General features: G+C 41.9%; 1 protein-coding gene and 1 pseudogene across 2 annotated transcripts; both read left to right on the top strand.

The window, feature by feature from the left end:
* The first annotated feature begins 183 nt into the window (after positions 1-183).
* LOC104014825 (alpha-1-antiproteinase pseudogene) lies at positions 184-2,248 on the top strand (annotated as a pseudogene).
* A 6,816-nt stretch (positions 2,249-9,064) lies between these two features.
* Positions 9,065-15,009, top strand: LOC104014799 (alpha-1-antitrypsin). Of its 2 annotated transcripts, XM_087746983.1 has the most exons (6): positions 9,065-9,085; positions 9,587-9,902; positions 10,778-11,446; positions 12,125-12,395; positions 12,954-13,101; positions 14,721-15,009. In XM_087746983.1, the coding sequence occupies exons 3-6, from the start codon at positions 10,795-10,797 to the stop codon at positions 14,928-14,930; spliced, it is 1,281 nt and encodes a 426-aa protein (XP_087603109.1). In that variant the 5' UTR covers positions 9,065-9,085; positions 9,587-9,902; positions 10,778-10,794; the 3' UTR covers positions 14,931-15,009. The 2 variants fall into 2 exon arrangements, with proteins under 2 accessions (XP_087603109.1, XP_009465752.1); XM_009467477.2 differs by lacking the exon at positions 9,587-9,902.
* The last annotated feature ends 9,510 nt before the right edge of the window (positions 15,010-24,519 follow it).

The raw sequence follows: 24,519 nt of genomic DNA, 5'->3' as shown, positions 1-24,519 counted from the left end.
GGGAAAATCCTTTCAATATTAAGGGGACTCACAAGGATTACTTCCATGTGAATGCAAAGACCTCAGTTGAAGTGAAGATGACTCAAGATGGATTTCATAAAACATACTCTGACAGGAAGTTGTCTTGTGAGTTGGTGCAGGTTCCTTACAAGAGAGATGTTGCAGCATTGTTTATCCTGCCCAATGAAGGAAAAAATGAAACAGCCGGAAGATGCCCTGACAAAAGACACTGTGTCTAAATGGGAAAAATCACTTGAAAGACGGTAAATATAGAATTCTGATTTGATGATTCAAGGTAGTCAGAATCCAAAGTCTGAATACTGTGATCAGGTTTTACAGTTATTAGCCTTTGCTGTTGACTGGAGATTTAAACAATGGAATAGGTATAAAGAGACAGACCAAATGATTTCATGATTTGATACTTTCAGCAAGAATTAGAATCAGTATTGCCTTGTGATGAGGGAAGAGATCTGTGAGCTGGGAAATTTTTCTCCCCACGCATTTTCTAGTTGATGTTAAGTGTGTCCATTTCCCTTGTCACAAGCACGATGTATTAAGAGTGGTAATACTGCAACATAGCAATCAGATCTCTCAGAGGGAATGGGGTGTGAATTCCAAAAGAAAAGCCTTCAAAGCTAGAAAGACAATGCAAACTTAGTCCCAAAAATGCTGGCACCACTGCTGCTTGCTCTTCCATCAAGTGACTGTGTTGCAGAATCATGCAAGAAAGCCCAACTGATGTTCGCCTTTACCATCCTCCAGACCATCATCTTCCTATCTTCTTTTTGTTGCCATCTTTTTCCAATGAAAATATTAATATTTTAGCATAGAAGAACAAACAGCAAGTTGGGAGTCTTCAGTCCAAGGCATGCTTTGATTGCAATAACTACCATAATTTTCTTTTGAATTAACAGGAGGATAGAAGTTTATATTCCAAAACTATTGATTTCAGGCACCTATGACTTAAAGATGTTCATGAATCTGGGTGTAACTGATGTGTTTTCTGACCAGGCTGATCTGTCTGGAATCACAGGAAAGCCCGATGCGAAGGTTTCAAAAATAAGTTTGTCAGCAGAAGCAATGGTCTGTGGATTCCTCAATACCCAATTGTCTTGCCCTAAGCTAAGTTGTGAAACTTTACTTAGTGCTAGGACTGGCTGATACTCTGAACTAGAATATTTAGCTGATAAAGTAACTTTAAACACTCTCAGACTTCTCCAAGATCTGGAGATAAGGATACTGTCTCCTGTCTGACAGGCCAAGGTTGGGAGGGGTGTAGCATTTGTCCCAGAAACTAAACACAGTCTAGTTTCTTCATGTGAAAGGAGTGCCCATGGATATCTGTGTTGGGGGTGCTTTGCATCAGAATATCTAGCACAAAAAGTGGGTTTTTTCTAACATGTGTTTTCTATAATTTTAAAGGATTTTAAAACTTCTGCTGCCATTGAAGGCCCTGATGAGTGCTAACCATGGAAGATGGACCAGACTTGAGGAAAATATCCCATTTCCTGAAAATCACGTGAAGAGAAACAGATAAAATGAAGAGAAAAGCTAGCATCTTACAGCCATTCTGAAAGCAGCAATTACAATGTTCTAATATTTTGGGGCTAGTAAAACAAAAAGATTAAAAATGCCCAACAATAAATTTTAAAAAAAACTGATATCAAGGTTGAATTTCTACTCACTAAACTGTAATGCACGTGCTATTAGGGATACATAAAGAGCAGGTTTTGAGCCCAACTTCCCTTCCCTCTGATTTTGTCACTCCTTGTGAATTTGCTTGAATATTCTGCTTTCAACTAATTCCACTAGGTATGCAGTCCTTAAGGTCTGTGTTCGATAAAATTGTGTTGAGGAACTCTGAATATGAGAATACTTGCTTATTGAGACAATATTGCTAAAAAAACCCACCACGGGCTATAGTGGTCTTCTTCCTGGTTCCTGGCTACCAGCAATTTTTATGAAAGGCAGTAGCTGAATTAACAATGCTAATTTTAATCATTTCACACCCCATCCTCCACATACATACATTAATTCTTGCTGTATTTCATTGTAGGCTGCTCACTTGGCCCTGCTGACAATTCACGAGAATGGCACAGAGGCTGCAGCAGTCACTGGCACAGATTTTCTTCCTCATTCTGTTCCTGCTGTTGTTAAATTCAGCCATCCATTTTTGCTGTTCATTGTTGATCAATATACTCAAAGCATCCTCTTCATGGGAAAAATTGTAAACCCAACTGAAAAATGACTGGTCAGTGGCTGGTTTTATTGATTTGAATTACATTCTCCATGCAATTATAGTTCAATGTCATTAAAATTATATCAAAACCGTTATTAACAATTTTCTTTTTCCAAAGAAATGAGGCAAGAGCGTGGTCATTCTTAAAAACACTGTTCTTGCTTCCTCCTCCAGTAGAAAGTAACCACTGAGATGATACACCCATTTGTGAATTATGAAGAGTTTTATAAATCAACCTTTTAATAAGCAGTGTATGCCATGAAGTGTATGCCTTGAAAAACAAGGTAAGTATCCAGCTGAGAGAATGAGTTTAAAACATTTTAAGTAAATAAAAACTGAACAAAGAGGCCACTCCTGATTTGTGGGCAGGAAGGAATGAAAATGCTGAGGTTTGCTCCAGCTGTTGCCAATTCTCCAGGTCCTGGTGCTGGAGTGCTGACATGCGGAAATTTAAAATACAAATGCAGTCCACTCAGGGATGTCTTAGTTCTTCTTTCCCACCTGGACATCATTGTTGGAGAAAGGCCATGTTGTATTTCCATGAGAAAATGATTGCTTGCTTCTCTGAGGATGTCTGTGCCAATTTGACATCTCTCTCCTAATGGATCTCTCCTCTCTGCCTTATGGCTCCAAGGCAGTGTCAAAATCCAGAGCTAAGGCTTGGCACTTGTTAGGATCTGGAGCACCAAGAAAGGGCATGCATGCTGACAGAAACACAGCCAGTCTGATATGGTGTCAGCCCAACTCCCTCTCTGTTCCATCCTGTGGGATCAACAGCAGATGTTTGACAGTGATAAATGCTCAGGGGCACAGCAGCATACACTCAGTTTAAAAAACCCCAGACCCTTCTCAGTGTGTTGAACCTCATTCATTTTCTTTAAATGTATTGGGTTGGGTGATCAGGATTTTAATTTTTTAAATCAGAAGTTTGAGCCTATAGGGTCATGAGGTCAATTTGATAATAAAGCAATTAGTACCTGAGAAGGAGCTACTCTGTAGAGTCCAGCCTGTCCAAGACAACTGTTACCTGCCCACACCAGTCTGTGTAGTTAGAGCATTTGCCTTGGGCACAGGAATATTCATGTTCAGACCCCTCCCTTTCCTAAAGGCCGACAATCCCATACCTTCAACATCCTAAACTCCAGACCGGTCAGGCTGACCCCTGATAAAGGAGAGCTAGCATTGAACCTGGAGTGCTGGTAAGGATATTTGCCTTGAAGATGGAAATCCAGGTCTGCGCTTCCCTGGATGGCGAATGGGTTTGGCAGATAAACCCTAATGAATTCTCTGCAACCTACACTGTTGAGTGGGTGGTGGCTGAAGCAATGATACCTTGTGACATTGGTAGGGTTTCTAGGAAAAGGAAGGCATAGCTTCAAATCACACACTGGGGGACCTAGTTATTTTCAGATCAGGCCTAGGCACTTCATGTGAAGGTCAAGTCTTTTGCCGTGCTCTCCTTTATGACATTCACAGCTGATGGCATCCGCCCACATTGTGTTGGCTTCTTTGAGTCCCCCTTTAAGGTAACAAACTCTCCACAAGCATCCTATTTGGAAGCAGTAACTAAATCAGAGCTGGGGAATATTTTAGTTGGCTAGGCACCCAAAAGGTGCTACTGGAATTGCTTTATAGATTTAATCTTGTGTTTCACCAACAAATAGAAGTTCAGAAAGGATAGGGTGTGAATACCTGAAAGGGGTAAAACGAATGTTGACATTAATTATATCCCCAGAGTTTACACCTGTGCTAGTAAATAAAGTGCTCCAAGGTCTGTTCTCTAGCCATGAGGTCAACTGGCTCATTACAGCTCATATCCGTGTTGCTTAACTCTGACCCTGAAAGACACCTGGGCTGCTTATTGGAAATATCCTCTGGCCTGTGCTAATTCCCAAAACATGCTTAGCACTTGTTTGGAAGAATCGTAGCTAGCATGAGCAAGACCTGTGTCTGAAACTGTACTAAAAATGTAAGAATAAAAGTGACTGCAGGCTGATGGCCAGGCCTGTTCCCCAGCACTGCTCAAGGTATAGTATAAACAGAGCCAGAGTGACCGACTGAGGGGTGGGAAACTGTCCCTCTGCCATTCAGCTCTGTAAGCTCCCTCTCTGCTGGTGATCTGCCTTTTTTGAATGACAATAATTTCCAAGTCATGCTGATAGGTCTTCACCAGCTACTTCCCAAAAATGAGGGAACTGGAGACCCTTTGCCCTTCTGTGGAATAAGGTTAGGCAGTTTAGGAAACACCCTTCAAAACTACTGCAAGTCACAAACTGTGAGACTCCCATGTACTTTCCATGGATGTGTTTTGATGGTTTCTTCTGATCAGTCCTGTGCTTTTCCTGTCACAGTAACTGTGCATGCTTATTTTCAAAAGGCGGTTCCTCATTAAGGATCTGTGCCAGCCCTCAGATGATACAGGAATGCTTTGATGATGCAGATACCTGAAACACTTCACAGCTGAGCACATAGAAACTCTCATGAAGCATAAAATAAGCAAGTTTAATTCTATTACATTGTAATATAAATGAACTTAAATACAGTTTAAAATGTGATACAACTCACTGTGGAGGCATAGCCACGTCCATCACCTTAAAAATATTGAAACCAAGAGTTTTGTTATAAAGTAGAAAGTCTGTCACTGGTTCGGGGACCTGACAGTTTTTTGACAGTTGTGCAAGCGGCTTGCTTGGTGCTGCCCTGACTCTGCAAACTGGAATGAACTGGCAGAAAAAGGCCATTGGAGAGTCTCCCTTGGCAGCTGGATTGCCCTGTTGAGAAAGGCTCAGCACCCAAGGCCAACATCATGCAGCTCTCTGTCCAACGACGGCGCAGAGGCAGGCAGAGATGGAGGTGATGAAGTGCACAGCTCCCCGCTCCTTGAATCTGACAGTGACGTTAAATAGAGCAGACCATGACTGCAGTAATACCACCGCCAAACTAGTGCTGAATCAGAGAGATGTAACCAGATCACCTGTGATCAATTCATTCTCATAGACAGTGCCAGACCAAAGGGAAACTCGTATTTTTTGATTGCTAAAAATTTTTAGAAATGGCTTTACTGACAGATCAGAAAGACAAATGTTGCTATAACCTGATAAAGTAATAACTATAGGAGTTCTCAAAGGGCCAGATGGATGAATTTAGGAGTTGTTTCTGGAGTGGTACTCAGATATGAAATCTATTTACAATTAGATTAAGAAACCTTGAATCGGCTTTACTTTTTCTTTACCCATGACTGCTTGCAATGCTCCTTTGCTGCACTTGAGCCTGTCATCCCTGGCTGTCAACAGTCCAGTGGCCACAAGCCATAGGAGCAGCATACCCACAAGGGAGATCCTTTTGGGTCCTGCCAATGGATAGTGCCCAGCAACACAGACTTTTCCTTCCAGTTTCACAGTTAAGTGACTGCCCAAGAACCTGGCAAAAGCATTTTCTTCTCTCTGGTCAGCATCTCTGCTGCCTTTGCCCTGCTGGCCCTGGGCTCCAGAGCAACCAGCCAGGCTCAGGTGCTGGAAGGGCTGGCCTTTAACCTCACTGACACTTGGGAGGACCCATAACTTTCATTTACTGTCATTTATTCTAATTCTGGGAGTTATACATGCCATCTCTGAGTTCTTGTACCATTATACTTAATTAAGGTTTTTCATCTATACTCGTAACTACTTGAGTTTGATGTATCTTTCAGAAAAAGAAATTCAAGGTACGATTCAATTTTAGAGCAAAATTTTGGTCTTGCAGTCTATCTACTGTTACTTATTTTTGCCCCTCTTTTATCCTAGTGATTTTAAAAAAACTTATAAGAACTAGTTTTGAAAAGCCTTGGCAGTGTCAATTCCAATGTCTTCATCTGGGAACTTTACGGAAAATATATCAGTACAACCTGAGATGAGCTCTCAGTGAGAGATTACCTATCTTGAACATTAAAATGCTGACTGATTGACTCAGTGGAATTCACATCAGGCCTTAAATGCTTTTGTGCTGTTGGAAATGCATTTTCTTTCAGTGCTAGGAGATTAGGTACAGACAAAGCAGAAAACTGAAAATATTGTTTTCTGCAAACTGATGAAAGTGATCATCTGAGGTGAAATGTCTGTTATGAGAAATGGAATCACACCCCGGTCATAAAAGAACTTTATTTCCTTATGAGATATAACACAGAAAAAAAATAATAAGATTATTTGATTCTGTTTATACAGCTTTCATCTAGCAAACTATGAGTTCATATGAAATTTTAGTTCAGAGATTCCTATTGCATTGGTGAAAGAAGCTGAAAACAAAGCAGAAAAGGTTTAGTTTCTATTCCCAGTTCTGTCACAGACTTTTTGCTTAGCCTTCAGCTTTTTTCTTTCTGTCAGTCATGCTGTTCTTTGAAATGGAGCCAGAAGAACTTTCCTTATGTGAGGAGAAAAAGATCAATATTTGTAAGACATGGAGATCATAGTTGGGGTGCCCTTTACAGAAACAGATAAAAATATAGAGAGGACTTGATTTTTATTCTAGTTACAGCAATTTTGCAATGATGCCATTCTCCTGGTTTTAATGGAGTTATTTATGTCAAGAAGTTTATTTATACGAACTTTAGCGGACAGATCTTGAGTGATAAATCTTTATAAGGCAACAAGACATGGCTGCATGAGCATTTATCATGCAAAGCACACATTTTTCTTGCTCAATCCTTATCATCTTGCTGATGTTTTGTTTCCACAGCCAAAAATCCTTTGCCTTGGAAAACCCAGAAATATAACTTGCAAAGCTGGCATATAATAATCTGACGACCAAGCAGCAACATGAGTAAGTTAATGATATGGCATGAAACTCCTGTAAGGAGGGACCAAGACCTATTGCATAACTGAGTCACTGGCAGACAGTAGGGAAAGAGAGAACTAAATTATTCCTTAATTCCTTCCATATAGACCATTATCAGGCCAATGGCAAAAGCACATCTGTCAGTCCTTTATATGACTCCCCTGGCTCCTGGACCAGGAATCCTTCTGTCCCAACCAGTGCTTATCTAGAAGCATCCAGAAGCTCCACACCCACCTCTGTGAAATTCCCCTGGATAGATCTCCGTCAAGCAAAACTCTGCACAAACTTTCCAGTTCAGCCTCACATTTCACAGTGACATCTGTTCTGGGGACACAGCCATTTGCACCAACAGCAATGTGTAGAGAAGTAACAAACTGCTTTCCCCTCCCTGGGTTCTCGAAGACGCTGCCATCTGGCTGGTATGCCGGTGATACCCATGTGTGGTGATTCACCCTCATTTTCCACTGCATTCAACAGGAGAGACTCGTGTTTTCCAAGAGTCTCTGTTTCTGGCATCTATGACCTAAGGGAGATTTTCAAAGGACTAGGTGTGACTGATGCGTTCATTAACCATGCTAATCTATCTGGAATTGCTGAGAAGCTGATTGCTTTGAAGCTTATGGACAAAAAAGGTCATTTGTGGGTCTGATGTAACTGCTGGTCTTAACCTTGCCTAGGAAGAGACTTGGACCAGGGTCAGAGTTGCTGCTGCCAGGGACAGCAGCAACTTTCCACTCCCTCCCTGACATGCTGAGTGCTGCTGCATGTCCTGGGAGAAAATAGAGGAATCACTGCAAGAGCTCTGCTGTTCATAGCAGTTCCTCCCTGAACACAGCAGCATCCTTCAGATGGTTAGCCAAGCATTAGGGCTGGGCTGAGAGATTCATGCTATCTATGTAGGCAGGTCTAGACTTGAGAAAAATAGCTTGTCTTTGCTAGAGTTAAGCAAGAGTATATTTGCCTCTGCTGAATCTTGGTCATTTTACATAATACTGCAATAAACCTTCTGGGTACTTGCACACATCATGGAAAAAAAATATCTCTGCGGAAATACTTTCTGACCAACTCTGCCTCTGTCTTGTAAGAGATAGTAGTTACATAGCAATAACTGGTGGTTATATTCCTATGTGTAGATAAATTATAAATTTACCTGGAGTGAAATCGTGTGCATTCAATTGAAATAATTAGTCATTGTTAATTAGGATGAGTGCCATGCCTTTCATCCTTAAATAACCTTCTCAATAGCTACACTGTGCCTGTTTGTCTCAGCTCCCTCTGAGAGGGATCCCAGTGTAAGTCACATACAGTACGTATATAAATCATGCCTATCCTATGTGTATATAGCAAGGGTTTAAGGAGATCTACTCTCTTCTCCCCAGCTAACGTTTTGCCATGGTAAAGATTGCCCATTTCATTCTTCCATTTGTTTTCTTGTTTTGCCTATTTTTCAAGCCATGCTAATACTTTGCTTTTCACTTTAGTAGTTTCTAAAATGCTTATCAAAGGCCTCTCAAAAAGCTAACCAGTACCCCCAACTATCCTTCATCTAATAATTTAATGAGCCCTTCAAATAATGCTGGTTAGGGTATACCTGCACTGTGATGGCATCCTCGCATCAGGATGTCCCATGCAGAGAATTCAGTAGGAGACAGCATCCTTTTTATAAACAGACATTGCTTCGGCGCTATCTTAGGTTTCCAGTTCTTCTAATATTCTGTTTTCTAAAGCTCATTTACCATGGTTATGCCAGACTACCTTGCAAAGGTCTTTTGCCCACAGTTTAGTTCAAGCCCAAGAGTAGCAAGGTCTCTACTCTTTCTCTCCCCTCAGAGCCCTAGGTGTTGGCATCATTCTGCCTGTGTGACGGGAAAATAGGCTTATAATGTTTGATGTCCAGAAAAAAATAGCTTACTCAGTCTTTGCTTTGCAAATAAATCTTATTTGCTCTGTTTAATATTTACCAGGGGACATTAACTTAATAAGGCCCAGCAAAATGAAGAATAGGGAAGAAGCTCTGTGAAAGAGAGGTCCAACACTGTAAGTACCATATTACACTTTCTTAGAAGTCTTTGAATTCATGTTGTCGCTAATCTCTGCCATTTATTGCACAATATTTAATTCTGACATTAATTTATTTTGTACAGTAACTGGAAATTATTTTAGCTTCTGGAAGCATGTTCTAAATGTTGAAAACTGGATTCAGTCAGTGATCCAGTTCCTAGCTATAGTGGCAGGATGACTGGGAGATGTGATCCAAAATGAGTACTCAACAGTCAATAACAAAGTGAAAAACAAAACCTTGTCTCTGCTCCCAGAGAAGTAAATTTAGTTGCAATCTCAGTGTCATGACTACTCCAGGTTGATGCAGGGCTAATGAGAGTAGCGTCCCTGTACCTCCAGTGTGCTTAAAGACCAAGCTACTTGCAGCCAAGTGGCCTGAAGGAGAAATTCTGCTCAAAAGCAGATTTGGGGAACTATGAAAAGAACACTTACCAGATCAAAACAAATTACCTTCATTTAGAATGTCTTTTTTTTCAGAGTCGATGTTTCTGTCCAGGATTTTAGACACGCTGAGCACAGCTCCCATGCTCAGCACTACCACAGCTTATATCTCCAGTGTTTCGTACTGGGCAGCCAGAAAAGGAGGAACCCAGAATTAAGAACTCCCCATCAAAAGTTTGCTGTAAGACCTAAACCCGGCATTAGACACAGAGCTGAGGCAGACCCTGGAGCAGAATCCCATGCTCCAGAATAAGTATACAGCTACGAACAACATTCAGATCATCTCTGTTTTCCTGCAGGCCACTGCCTACTTCATGTTTTTGAGTTTCTGTCATCTGAGATAATTATTCAGGTGAGGCACCCTGTGGAGAACATTCTTCTCCAGTATATTTCATGGTTCTTCCCATGAAAATGGCAGAAGAGAGACTGTGGGATTATGTAGAATTTGCTTATGTCAGATAAAGGAAGAGGAAAGGTCATCGAATTGTGCACACACAGCAAGGCAGATTCCACTATAGCTTTTCCTAAGCTCTTGAGTCTTGGGCTTTGCAACCTTATGGATAGTTTATGTGCAATAAAGAGAGTCAATAAACTTTCTCAATTTATCCTCAATTTGCTGAAATATTTAAGGTAATGTTTTGAAATTGTATAATTCTTGAGTTCAGTGCTGCTACACAAGAGACAGAAAGACATAAACAGTTTAAGGGGTGAGCATTTAGATGGATTTTATTCACAGATATAAATGATGTTATCTCTGTATCACTGCAGTGCTTGAAAACCCAAATCATAACAAGACCATGGCTACTACAGAAACATATCAGCACAAGTCGGTCTCTCTGCCAAAGTACTTACCAAATACATGGGGGCCAATAGGTGAACTCAGCCACACACCCAAAGGCACTTAGGAGTGCAATGAGGCCTTGCTGATCAGAGGCAAGAACTATTTCAGGCATAATACCTCATAAAAGCCTACATTGCCTATGTGACATTGCCTATTTTCCTGGCAATGTCACATGAATATCTTCCTTCCTTTGCTCATTTGTCAGAAACTGATAGAACTGACTACAAATAGACTATCCAGGAGGCCAAGTAGAAGAGTATTTCTAAATAGAGCAGTAATCCTAAAGACTGACATCTGAAAATCAGTATCTAGAATATAAAAACTATTTTTATGCAGGAAAGATAAAATTCTCTAGATCTAAAAGTTGCTTTATTCTTTCTTAACAGAACTGTTCAGGAGGAAAATGAAGTCTGCATTGTATTTGTGTTTGTTACTTCTTGGACTTCAAGTCCAGGGTCAACATGGATCCAATCTCGATGAACAGCAGGAACAAAAAATACCCCATTCCCCAGAAGACCATTTCCAGGCTGAAGGTGAAAATTTGGCTCATGTCAAGATAGCCGCCAGCAATGCTGACTTTGCATTTAGGTTTTACAAGCAGGTCAGAGAGGAGGTGGGCAACAAGAACATTTTCTTCTCTCCTTTGAGCATCTCCACTGCCTTTGCAATGCTCTCCCTGGGGGCCAGATCGAACACGCTCAGTCAGCTGCACAAGGGCCTCGCCTTCAACCTGACAGAGATAGAGGAGCAGGAGATCCATGAGGGATTTCAGCGTCTCCTCCAACTGCTGAACGACCCTCACCGGGAAGTCCAGTTGAGCATGGGCAATGCCCTGTTCATAGACGATCGACTGAAACTGCTCCAAAAATTTTTGGATGATGTCACAAATTTGTATTATTCTGAAGCTATTTCTAGTAACTTCCAGAATCCTCCAGAGGCTACAAAGGAAATCAATAACTACATAGAAACAAAAACCCATGGGAAAATAGTTGATTTACTCAAGAGTCTTGATTCAGGCACCGTGATGGTGCTGGTTAACTACATTTTCTTTAAAGGTAAGTGACAAACGTGGGTAGCAGTTAAACACATAAGCTCTGGAATTCTTACCCAGATCTGAGATATGTAACTTTTTTCACACTGTGAACCTATTCTATCACCTAATTTAAAATATATCTTTCTACTTTTAAATGACATGAGGAAATATTTGAAAGCCTGGTATGAAGAATCATTTTCTATCTGAGTAAAAAAAAAAGAAAGAAAAAAAAAAGAACTTGTAGAAGTATTGATCAATGTCATATCAATTTTAAACCAGGTTCAGAGATGAAAATGTTTAGAAGGGATGAGCTTGGGAACTTATGATCATTTGGTGAAAGGCACAGGTGTTTGGCTATACAGGACATGATCAAACACAGATGACACTTGTATGAAAGGAATAAGCCTGAAGCCTGTACAGTGCGTGTCTATGGAAGTTTTACCATTGCCTTAACAAGCAAAGGCTCAGGTCTTTTCCACGGCAACCCTCAGCCTATATTTTTCTTCTATGATTTTTATTAGAACCATTGAAATTACATACGGTTTCTTTTCATGGCCAGGGAACGAGCATCCTTAAACTGAGATAGGCTTGTTGTTACCTTTACAGTTCAAATAGAGTATTTTAAGCACCAACTAATGTGACATGCCTTTTAGTCTCTTTTCCAGTTTATTCCATTCTATACTCATTCTTTTGTCAAAAGGCTACTGGGAAAGACCTTTCAACAATTTGGCCACCAGAGACGATGACTTCTTGTTGGATGCCAAGAATTCTGTTAAGGTCAAAATGATGCATCAAAACAAAGACTTTAATATCCATAGGGATGAGAAGTTGTCTTGCTGGGTAGTAGAAATCCCATACAAAGGAAATGCTTCTGCATTGTTTATTCTGCCTGATGAAGGGACAATGAAGCAGGTGGAGGATGCTCTGCTAAAAGAAACAGTGTCTAACTGGATGCAATCACTTGAAAAAAGGTAATCTTTTAACTGCTGCTCTGTTTAAGTATCGAAAAGGCTATAACTACTCATCCAGGCAAAGTAAACCTTAGGATGTCATAACGAGTTGCTAAGCACAGCTCTGAGGAACAAGCATTGCATTGTTTCTTTAAATCAGACAAGGTATTGGGCGATTTTGTATGTAAGGGGAACCCTACCCACAACTCCCCCACTCACAGCAGTGGGAGTGCTACCAGCTGTGAGGATCCTGCACACAGGTACCTTGCCCTCAGGAGCCTGCCTTGAGTAAGAAGAACTCAGTTCAAAAGAAAATACAATTTCTTTTTCTCCAGTCTGAATGGTACTTTCCAGCCAGTCACTTTCATAAACCAGCACTGTGTCCCTGCACCACTGATCAGACTGTGGCTGGTGGGACAGGTACCTCAATTTCTGCTTCTCTAACATGGGATTTATCACTGCCTTAGAAAGCCAAGCCTTAGCTCCACAGGTATTTGAGATGGGTGTATACCTGTAACAGCTATTGCATTGAGGGATCTTGCAATAATAAACTCACATTTGTTGTTTATTTTTGAAAAGAAAAATCTACCTGGACCTTCCAAAATTCTCCATCTCTGGCTCCTATGATGTTAAGAGCCTGTTTGAGAAAATGGGTGTGACAGAGGTGTTCAGCAACCAGGCTGATCTCTCTGGAGTGGCAGAAAAAACTCCTCTGAAGGCTTCCAAAGTAAGTATGCAAACAGAGATGGTAATTAATTTGTCTGTCTCACTTACATGCAGGTTTTATCTCTGCAAATAGGCTGATCCCACTTCTGGAGTGTAATCATGGCTCACTGATGGTAATAAAGGAAGGAGAAGGTTAGGGATTAAATGGCTGTTGTTCCTACAGTTTAATATTAAATTGTTTACTGCATAGCGATCCTGCAAATTCACTTGAAAGTCTCTGAAGAAGAAAACAGATCTGGAAGGAGTAACAGGAATAATTTCACAAATAGCTGGTGTAAAATAATTAATGCATGACAACAGTCATAGTTATGACATAAGTTTGGGAATAGTCATTTTTATCCTATGTTTCATTACTGCATTATCTGAGCATCTCAGAATTTATATGGACAACAGACTTGTGGGACAGGGACAGTCCCATTTCACAAACAAGAAACTGGCACACAGACAAGTAAAGTGATTTCCCTAGTGTACCAGGGAATACATGCCTTGTGTCATGACGGAAATGATCCTTCCCTTATATTCTGCACTTTCAAGACCACCTCTGGAGTATTGCATCCAGTTTGGGGCTCCTCAGTGCAAGGGAGATGTGGACATGCTGGAGCAGAGCAAGTCCAGTGAAGGGTGAGCAGGATGACTGCGTGGCTGGAGCACAGGGTGTATGAGAGAGGCTGGGAGACCTGGAGCTGTTCAGCCAGGAGAAGGGAAGGTGAAGGGAGGTTCTTAGTGCTGTCTACAGATACCTGTTAGGAGAGTACAGAGAAGATGGACCCAGGCTCTTCTTGCAGGTGCATGAGGGTGATCAAAAACTTGGATGAGTTACTTAGAGAGGCTATGAAATTTCCATCCTTGGAAATACTCAAATCCTGACTGAATGAGACCCTGAGCAACCTTATCTAGTGTCAGAGTTGACTCAGTGTAGGGTAGCTGGTTGCACTGGATGACCTCTAGAGGTCCTTCCAACCTATATTATTTAACGATTTTGTGATTTCTCACACTGAATTATTACATGTGTAAACACCTGGATTACAGATATAGGACAAGTGAATAGATGAAAGGCAGCAGGACCTCATAAGAGGAATTTTCAGATGCATTATGGATGGACAAACGCAGAGGGCTGACCAAAGACAATGAAATAAGATCACGTGAATTTAGAAATATGAATTCACTCCACCTACTATAGAAAACCCTGTAAAGTAAAGTCGTATCAGTGGGCTGTGTTACAGAAAGACAACCTATAAAGCTTGTCACTATTGTGTCTTTGCAGAAAGAACTTTTTTGCATACACAAATTTATGCAAAATGAAAAACTTCTTCCATGTTAAATATTAAAGACAAAAATCTTACTCTGAGAAACAACAATAAATGTTATCTATGCTGCTCAGTCTCTGCAAGCAGCCAAGTTTGACTCTGCCAGAGTGCTGAAGAAAACTCTCCCTGAATTCAGAGAAAACTTTACTTGTCTTGGAAAGGCTGGACACGAGTATCTTTTTCATACTAGTTCTACATTCATTTTGTACTTTCTTTTAAAAACTACCTTCTCACAGTGTTAAAGCAAGCAAGTTTGCCCCCAGTTGCTTCTCACTCTTCTGTACTTTGATTTTAATCTTTGCTTCCCTTACAGGCAATTCACAAGGCCATGGTGGATGTTAGTGAGAACGGCACAGAGGCTGCTGCAGTGACCATGATAGAATTGGTACCATTGTCTGCACCATTTCCTCTTCCTCCTCACATCAAATTCAACAGGCCCTTCCTGATGATAATTGTTGACAAAACCACCCACGGCATCCTCTTCATGGGGAAAATTGTGAACCCAGCTGCCAAGGAAGACTAGGCCAGAGCACTTGTACTTGCCAGTGCAGAGAAGAGTGCTTGTGCACATCCCAGGGACTTCTTTGCAAAAAGGGACTAGAATTGACGCCTAATTAACAAATAAATACTTAAATATTACATGAAGTTATTCTGCACTTACAAACAGACAGTTGGGGACAAGCATGAGTGGGACATGTTTACAAAATGTCCCGGGCCAAATAAGCAGCTGTGTAATCTTCAACAGACAAACATTTCCCTACCTCACTCACTCATCACTGGTGCCACAGTCCCTCACAGGCAGATAAACCTTCCTACTCCTGGCTGAGAATATCCCTATGTCTCCCAAGTCCTGCATGTCAAGTCCTCAGCTCAGAAGCCCTTCAGCTGAGAAACCATCCTTTCCCTCCCTCTCATTTCACTGTAAATCCCAAGAGAAGTCTCCTTCCTCTTTGAACTCCTGCCAGGGCTCAGTGGCCAAGAAGGGAAACAGAAACATAAACCTGTGAAGCCTTTCCTGTCCTAGATGGTGGATGCTCCTGGTTAAAGAATAACCTTTTTCCTTCCAGCTTGACAACTGCCTCCTACCAGCTCCCAGCCCCTTGCTCCCATCTCCCATTCCTCATTAGTTGCTCCAGAGTAAGAGGCCCAACTTTTCTGGCATGGCAAGAATTTAGCCTCTGTGTCAGCTAAAGCTGCATATCATTGTGCAAATGGTCATCCTTAATGGTCTTGTGCATGCACAGTAATGCCTAGGCTCCCTAGGAGAACTGGATGTGGCAAAAACCGCCCTCAGGTTTAAGCAACTGGTGACAGCAGCCTGGGACGTCATGCCTCCGTTGTCCAAATGCCAGCTAATCATGCTGTCCTCCACCCGCTTCTGCAAGCTCAGGCTGATGAATGCCTCCAAGAGATCCCTCCCTATTAAGTTGATGTTTGGGGTGCAGCAAGATGACTCGGACACCTTCTGAGCACTGAGTAGGCAGAGCCAGTGTTACCAGCAGCATGATGTGGAGAGCTGCACTGTGGCAGATTAATATAATTTATTGCCCATTAAAAATAGAGTAAGATAGTCAGAAACAAAGACATAATTAAAAACACCTTCCCCACACCCCTCTCTTCTTCCCAGGCTCAGTTTCACTCCTAACTCTTCTACCTCCTCCCCCTGAGTGGTTCTGGGGAACGGGGAATGGGGACTGCAGTTAGTTTCATCTCTGCCACTCCTTCCCCCACATGCCCTTCCCCTGCTCCAGTGTGGTGTCCTTCCCACAGGAGACAGTCCTTCACAAACTGGTCCAGTATGGGCCTTTCCTATGGGGTACAGTTTATCAGTAGCAGACTGCCCCAGTGCAGATCCCCCATGGGTCACAGATCTTGCCAGGAGCCTGCTCCAGCATGGGCTCTCTACGGCCTACAGCTTCCTTCAGGGCGCATCCATTTGCTCTCCTGTGGGGTCCTCCACAGACTGCAATGTGGGTATCTGCTCTATCATTAACCTCCATGGGCTGCAGGGGGACAGCCTGTGTCACCATGGTCTTCTCCATGGGCAATCTCTTCTCTGGTGCCTGGAGCACCTCCTCCCCACCTTCTTCACTGACCTGTGGGGCTGCAGGGCTGCTTCTCTCACTTTTTTTACTCCTCCCCCTCACAGCTGCTGCGCAGTTTTTACCATTTCTTAAATACGCTTTCCCAGAGGCGCCACCATCTTGGCTGAGGGGCTTAGCTGTGTCCTGCGGTGGGTCTGTTGGAGCCAGCTGGAACCACCTGTGTCCAGCACCAGGCAGCCCCAACCTCTCCTCACAGAGGCCACCCTGCAGCCTGCCACTGCCAGTACCTGGGCACGGACACCGGATACACAGAAACGCAATCCTAAGTAAGATAACATTAAGTTCCCTAAGGGTAAGGATGTTTAATGGATAGGTAGAACACTTTGGTGGCACTAATGAACTGTCAGGAGCTGCCATTAGGATCCCTTCACAGCGTCATCTCAGCATCAAGAACAGGTGGGCCTCCACACACTTCACAAATGCGGTGTGAGCTAAGCGACAACACCTCCTCCCAGTGTTTCCAGTCTCAGCTCTGCTTTCCACCTGACAGGGACAGGAATCAAAACTTTACCTGAGAGGACCTGGGGCTCCCCACCGATGCTGGAGGGTTTTGGATTCTGGCTAGGCTGGGTCAGAAATGCTAAATGCTGCTGCCATTGTGGCTTGGTGTGGGAAAGCCCTGACAGGTCGTACAGATGGGAGAAAACCGGAGTGTGCCTATTTACAGTGAGAGATAATAAGGCCTTTCACGTGGGCAAGCACAGACCTTTTCACAGACCTGCGGGCAAAAAAACCCAACCTCTAGTCAACCTATTCACACAGACCTAAAGGTTTGCTTAATCCAAAGTATTTTCTCTATAATCACCCCCTTGTCTCCAGATTTTAAAGAAAGAAAACCAGCAATGCTTGAAAAACGCTCCATGGAAAATCTTAGTCAGCTATACCTGTCTAACTCATTTTCTCTCTCAGGAAAATGAAATCAATTGTTTCAGCAGTGCTTGAAGGGGCAAACCTCTGCTGCTGGAGTCAAGCCAAGGATTTCAGCTCTGCACAGGGCTGCCAAACTACAAGTCTCTTTATCCACAGCTACTAATACAGCTGCACAGTCATTGCTCCCCCGCTTTGGGAGTGGTGAGGTTTAGGTGAGCAGTTAACTGTGCCTATTTGGGACACGTTAGAGGGAAGGGAAGAATGAGAGTAAATAGGAAGTTGTTTGTATTACCTCATTTCTTCCCTCCCCTTCTGCCCACTTCTGGAAAATGAAAACAAGGAACAATCTAAGTATTTTTGTTCAGTTGTAAATATTAAATATCTGAAATAGAAACCTTTGTAAAAATTCTTGATTCTCTTCTTATCAGAACTGTGAGATTTTCTTATGGAAAATAGTGCAAATCCACTTGGTGCCCTATGGGTTAAAAGCAGTTATTTGAGGGTGGAAAAATTATTTCAGCTGAGAGGATAGTTCCCAGCAATGCTTTTGTAACTTCCCTACAACAGCAAATAAGAACAACCACTCAAAAAAGTTTTAAAAGGCAGGCCAGTGATTTCTCAAATAAGCAGTTAAGTTCAAAGACTTGGTTGAAGATTTATATGGGTTTTGGAAAGGGACTTAAAGAGTTGGAAGAGAGCAGGAGTGTTGAGCCGATTTGCTCAGGAATTTTAGCTCCATGGTGAAACTGGGGGGAGTATAGCAAGAACACGATGATTTAACAGAAAAAGTGAAAACTTTGCAGATGTTCGGAAAGCCTGCCATAAAACCAAAGGCAATGCAGTGGCCCAGCTGTAGATACCCTGAATCAGCTCTGGCTGAAATTAAAATTCCACCAAGAGGAAAACATATCACCCCAGGCCAAGATAACACCAGCAAACTGCAGAACCTTCACATTTTTGGGAGCAACATGGAAAGAAGAGGGGTGGGAGAGTAAAATCTCTCTGAAGAGGACAAGGAACCCTTGGCCACATTTAAACATCCTGATGCTCCTTGCACTTAAGGCATACTGACCCAAGAGAGACAAAACTAGGAGCCAGCACATGAAATGGACTGCCGATGTGCTGTGCCCCTGTGTTATCAGGGGATAACTAGCCTCTCCTCATCCTCCTCCAGCACAGTACCTGCAGGCAATTAGCTGAAAAACAAGGATATGGTTTTTGATCCTTGATGACTTCCCTTGTCAACCGAAACAGTAGCATCTTCCCTTGCCATACAAGAGTATTGGGCATGCAAAGTATCTGTAAGCACAATGAGGGATAAAACTAGCCTGCATTAACTTTACAATGTTTTACCTCCATTTTGCATAGATTTTAACAAATAGGTCTCTCTGTGCCTTCGTTAATCACCTATCTCTGCTACTTTTGGTGTCAAGGCCCTATCTGAGAAAACAGGCATTACTCAAGCGCTCAGAGACAGCAATGGTGTTGCCAGAGCCACAGGGAGCCTGACCTGGCACTGCCTACAGTCAGCCATAAGTGGGGACGGAGATTATCTGAGCAGTGGTCAAGTTTTGTATTTCCAAACAGTCTGACCTGGCATCCAGCAAAATTAAGGGTTTATGAGCAGCAATAAGGAACATTGTAGGCAGCAAACTAGCATATTTGAAAAGTAACATATCGCACTTCAAAGTCACTGTGAACTCTCTTGATTTCTCTGAAATGCACATATTGAAATAATAACCATAAATAGCCACCAAATCAGAAAGGGTCAGAAACAACCCCCATGATTTGCCCTTGGCTAACATAAAATTGTATATTAAAAATGTACTACAATAGCTTGTTACATCGGAGTCCTTCTGTTCTAGGTCTTTTCAAGTCCCCCTTTTTCTGTAGGGTTACAGTACCTCTCAGTTTACTAAGGTAAACCGTTATAACTGCCTTGAAAGGAAGGGAATGCATCTGGGGATCTCAGGTCCACGTGGGTTTAAGGAATTCCATAAGACTGTGGAGAAGGCCAATGCACCCACCTTCCTTGCCTGGAGACCCAGGCACTGGGAGCCCACTTGGCATGAGATATTTCTAGCAACACCTGGACCTCCTTGGTGGTTGAGAATTTGAGCAAAGAATTTCTCATGAGCCCTTGGGAAAACTGCTGGCTTAGCCAATAGCTATTATATATACAGTCCAGTGGATTTTCTTGCCAGCTATATTTCTTTAAAGATGACAGTACAGGCAATACTGGGGCAGCTTGTGACAAAGGGGCACCATCAGGTTTTTAGTCTTTTAAAACTGTAGCTACTGCTAGCTCTGTTAATGCTTTCCATGAAACTTATTAGTCCTTATTTGTAAATCTGTGAGTCTTCAGGCAAGTACATCACATTCACATCAAAATTTTGCATGCCTATATGCTGTGTGGAAATCAATGGGAGATGTAGATATGTATTGACTGTACTGCAGGGGGGATTGATTTTAGCATTTAAATATGGCACTGAAAATGGAAACAGAAATCCGCAACTTCTGTCTAATCTAGGAATACAGCCATTCTTTCCAAACCTCTGCGGGGTCTGTGACATTCACTGCATGCACAGTGCCTTTGCACTGCTCTTTGTTCAACTCTCACTCAAGAACAAATTGGCCAAAACTGAGCACTATTTATTTTGCTCTGTGATGGACAGTCTGCAACCCTGGACATTCACCTTAAGACCTAAAAAAATCAATAGCTGAAGTGTCGTGACTGTTCAGAAAGTGATCAAGCTGACCCTTATGAAGCAGTTTACATGGAAGAAACAGATCCCTCCCCAAATAGCAGATGGCATGAGACCAAGCTTGAGATGCTGGTTCCCCGAATGTCCCTGCTTCCCCATCTACAGCCCTGCTGAGGCCCACATGTGCACATGGATGGGAAAGAGAGAAAGCAGCATTATGATTCTTTCTCCCTGGCAGGATCAGTTTTGAACAATTTAATTTCCCATCTTGAAGGCTGCTTGGTGTAAGGATGTTTGGTAGTCTATAAAGGTTGTAGGCAGGGGGTGAGTTATGTGAAAGTCCTCTTGTAACTTAAATTAGTTGGATGACATCAACAATTCTAAACTAAACAAAAGGTATCTTAAATAAAAACTTTGAACACCTGTCACTTTCCCATCTAGGTCCCTATCTCTTGCATTCCCTGTGCTATTACAGAAGGAAAGTAAATTAGATATACACTAAACATGAGCCTGCTCTCTGGTTCAGCCCCTGAACCACATGTTGTAAGGGTTCAGGGGAAGAATTCTCATTTGCACCAAGGAAATAGAGGGTTTATTCATTTCTATATGTTTCTAAAAATGAAACAGTTTGATCTGGAACTGATCTGAAACACATGCAAGGGCTTCAGTGTAACAACAGAAACAATTTAGAAAAACAATTTAGAAAACTAGTTTTCCTAAACCTGCAGATTTAAAGAAAATCAGTTTCCATTCATTTCACATGTTTGCCTTTCAGCAGGAATATTACTAGCTAATAAAACTTTCAGAGCACCAATAATTATGGGTACTGCTTGGTGAATCTGGCCATCTGGTTACAGTGTAGATATGCCCTTGCAGAAATAAGATTTCTGTGGTAAAAAAAAAATTAAATAACTATCTAAACAGAGATTCATTGGATATTTCCTAATGATTTCTCTTTTGCTTCTTTTAGGTTCATTTTCCACTGTTTCTCAAAAGCCTCATGAACAAAGAACTTCATTCTAAAATGACCTAGGATCATGTTTGGTTTTTCCTGATGGTAAAATATCAGTTAAAGCCCAAATGAGGACCAAACTGAGTAAAAATTATAGCGAGCCTCATTAGCACTGAGTGGCTGCCTGCCTGGGTGGTGAAATCCCATAGACATAGTTAATCTCTTGTTGTTTATTTTACAGAAAGGAAAATGAAAGAGGCATAGAAGGGCCATTGGAATGAAATGCTATATAAACACAGAAAAAAATTCACTGCAGTACAAATTTTTATCAGTTGCTATGTTTACATACACTTGAGGCCAGAACAGGCCAGAAACCTATGCCTTGACAATGCAAGTGTAGTCTGGTCTCTTGTTATTCATACAATACTAATGGGGCAATGCATTTCTCACTCTCCTTGGAAAAAGCTCTTTTGCCTCTGAAGGTCTACTTTCTGAGCCCTTTTGCCTCTAAAGGTCTACTTTGCAAAGGAGAAGTTCTCCTTCCCTAGTTTTACTTGGAGCTGGATGGCATATACGGGATGGAGGTTTTTTCTTCCTGGGGTATTCCTCCCCATGGGCTGTGACATCAAGGTTTGCAATTCTCTCACAGGTGGTAACTTCAGCGTCTTGCACAGCTGGTGGGAAGGGGCAGGAGGAATCATTCCTTTAGCATCTTCCCCAGAGCAGTCATGTTGAAGGAGCCATCACACCCAACTAAAATAAGACCATTTCCCTCTCTTCATACCAGATCAGAGCCTTAATATTCGTACTCCAGTATGGAAAACTATAAATACCCCTACTTAGCTCCTCCGACACTATAAGGAGTAGTCTGTTCATGAAATAGTAGTGTTTGGGGGTTCTACGTTCAAGGGAGACTTTTAAGGAGTGATTAGAGTGATTATCTTAAAATAGGTTTGTCAGTCAGTGGATAGGGTGTGAAAAATAAAGTATTCTTTTGGCAGTACAAATGGAAATTATCATAAAGGGCGAATCAGAAACGGGAGCTGACCTCTTCACACTGAATAGAACATGATAGAAAAGGTGCAGAGAATTTGCAAAGAGCTTGGAAACAAAAGAGAAGCAATTACCAATGCAGTAATAACAAAGAAAAGCCAGTGAAATCTTCAAAGGGTCAAAGCCATGGGTCTGAGTGGGGCAAATATGTATTTGTGAAGCCCAGAGAACATAAATGTGTGCCACTCACATTCTGTTGATTTATTAATTTTTACAACAGCCTGGCTGCTGGCTCCAAGTGGCAATACCGTCTCAGGCTCCAGCTGGGTTAACACAGGCACGCAGAGGGTATCAAACCAGCAAGCATACTAACATGGTGGTCAGACTTGGAAACCACAAGGGCTGTGCAAGGGTAGACACTAACCCAAGCATGATTTAGGTCACATTTTTAATACAGCTGAATTCACAATCATTCATGGACATGGACACCCAGGTTTCCCAGTCACATGCTGAGCTCACTGTAATTAACTATGTTCCTCTAACTGAGTATCTGTTATACAGCTCTCTACAATGACCTGTGTTCTTAACCAGTAAGTACCATCCTGGCTAACAGTTAACACGCCTACTCCTCTGGACTGGACTCCAAGACTTTTTACCAGACCTTGCACATAGTTTTTCTTTCTGTGAACTCTGGACTGTTTCCTTGAACTCTTCATCATGCTGAGCCCTATGTGATATAGGGATCAAAACTCTTAGGGATGTTTTAGAGAGGGCACAGACAGACAAAGTAACTCTAGCAATATCCAGGGTACCAACCATCTTCATTTGTCAACTTATCACTTAAAGTCTTCCTACTTAGCCTTACCCGAAGGACATCTCGTCATGACACCATGTTGCTAACTTTGGTCTAAAGGCTTAATTAATCCTAAAGCCATAAACCAGGAAAAGTTGTTCAAACACTCAGATAGGAAAGAAACTAAAATAGGTATGATTTGATATTTGTGATCAGCTTAGTGTCTGTCATTAAGTTTATTCAAAGAACCACATAAAATATAGTTGGCTTCTACTTTGATTGTAATTATGATTTTAGTTAATCTTAAAATTTCTCTAGATTTTTAAATGTAAATGTTTGGGAGGTAAATAATTTTCCATTCTTTCACTGAAATATTATCTCTTTCTAGCAACCAAACACAGGAAAGAGAATAAAAGTGACACTTTGCTTCAAAGGAAGAGGTTGATTTTTCAAGATGCAATTAAGAAAATATGTCTCAAGAACAAATGTTGCATCTGTCACATGCAGCTAGCACTATAACTTGGTAGGATTTCCAGGATTTATGGAGAAAACAGCTTTCCTTGGTATGTCTGAATTTGGAGCCATTGGCTTTCCTCTGAAGACTTTGAATCAGAAAAGGAGGGGAAGGAGAATATTTGCTACAGCCTCTGTCCAAGAGAAACTGTGTGAAAATCCCATTGCCCTTCATTTCTACCATGAACCTTAGGAGACGTCAAGAAACAGTGGAGCCATTGGGACCCAGGAGTGCTCAGTAAGTGCTGGTTTTGCTCCCTTTTCCTGGCATGCATCACATATTTGTCTGTGTCCAGAAGAGCAATGTTGTCACAGCTTGCTCTACAGCTACTGTAATAACTTTATTTGCTCTGTTTAATGTATAACAGTGTGCTCACTGTTTAAGCCTGTTCAAACAACATAAAAACACTGCAAAAAGCAGTAAAGGTCAGATGAATATGATGGGGTCCTTCTGAAAGTGCTGTGGATACTGTTAGATTTTAGTAGCTAGGGACATCAAACTCACATTAGCTATCTGTGTCATAGATGAACTCATTCAATAGATTAATTCACTCATGTACAGCTGACACAGCTGACTACAGCAAAGACAATCTACCCTGTACAAAGAAGCTCTTCTTTATCCAGCTAAGGAAGCAGATGAGGTTTTCACTCTTGTGAAGATGATTTTTGAATGAAACTTTTAAAGAAACAGGAGTGGGTCAAACATGGATCACTGAGCACAAATTACAGAAAGCTGCAGGATTTTTAGGAAGGACTAGTTCTCATCATTAGTAGATAACTAGGGTATCTCTTTCTTTGGTACAGAGACGACAGCTGCCTGTACTTCAGCACACAGAGACTGTCAGAGCAGAGGCCCCCACAGGCAGAAGTAGATCCAGGGTGCCTCATAGCAGAAAACATGCAGAGAGAATCAGGAAAGTCAAAAGCAAATATGCAGCTTTGTATGAATGGACCCCAAAGCAGGCGTCCTACCCCTGGCTGTTGGTGGGGTGGGAAAGGTGGGATCTGTGTGACATGAAAGGATTGGTGCCAATGTGGAGAAGGAAGCTCAGAGTCTCTTCTGCGCAGGTGACGGAGAGGTGGGGAGGGACTGGGGGGAAGAGGGAAGATAGGGTAAATAGACCAATAAGAAGATAAGAAAGAAGTGGTGATGAAAGCATGCTGAGGAGGACAATATGGGG

This window comes from Nipponia nippon, unplaced genomic scaffold, assembly GCF_047370975.1.
Source record: "Nipponia nippon isolate SJK-2023a ecotype South Korea unplaced genomic scaffold, ASM4737097v1 scaffold_11, whole genome shotgun sequence".
NCBI classification, from domain to species: domain Eukaryota; kingdom Metazoa; phylum Chordata; class Aves; order Pelecaniformes; family Threskiornithidae; genus Nipponia; species Nipponia nippon.
The sequence above is the reverse complement of the archived record's forward strand: the minus strand, read 5'-3'. Positions and strand labels throughout refer to the sequence as shown.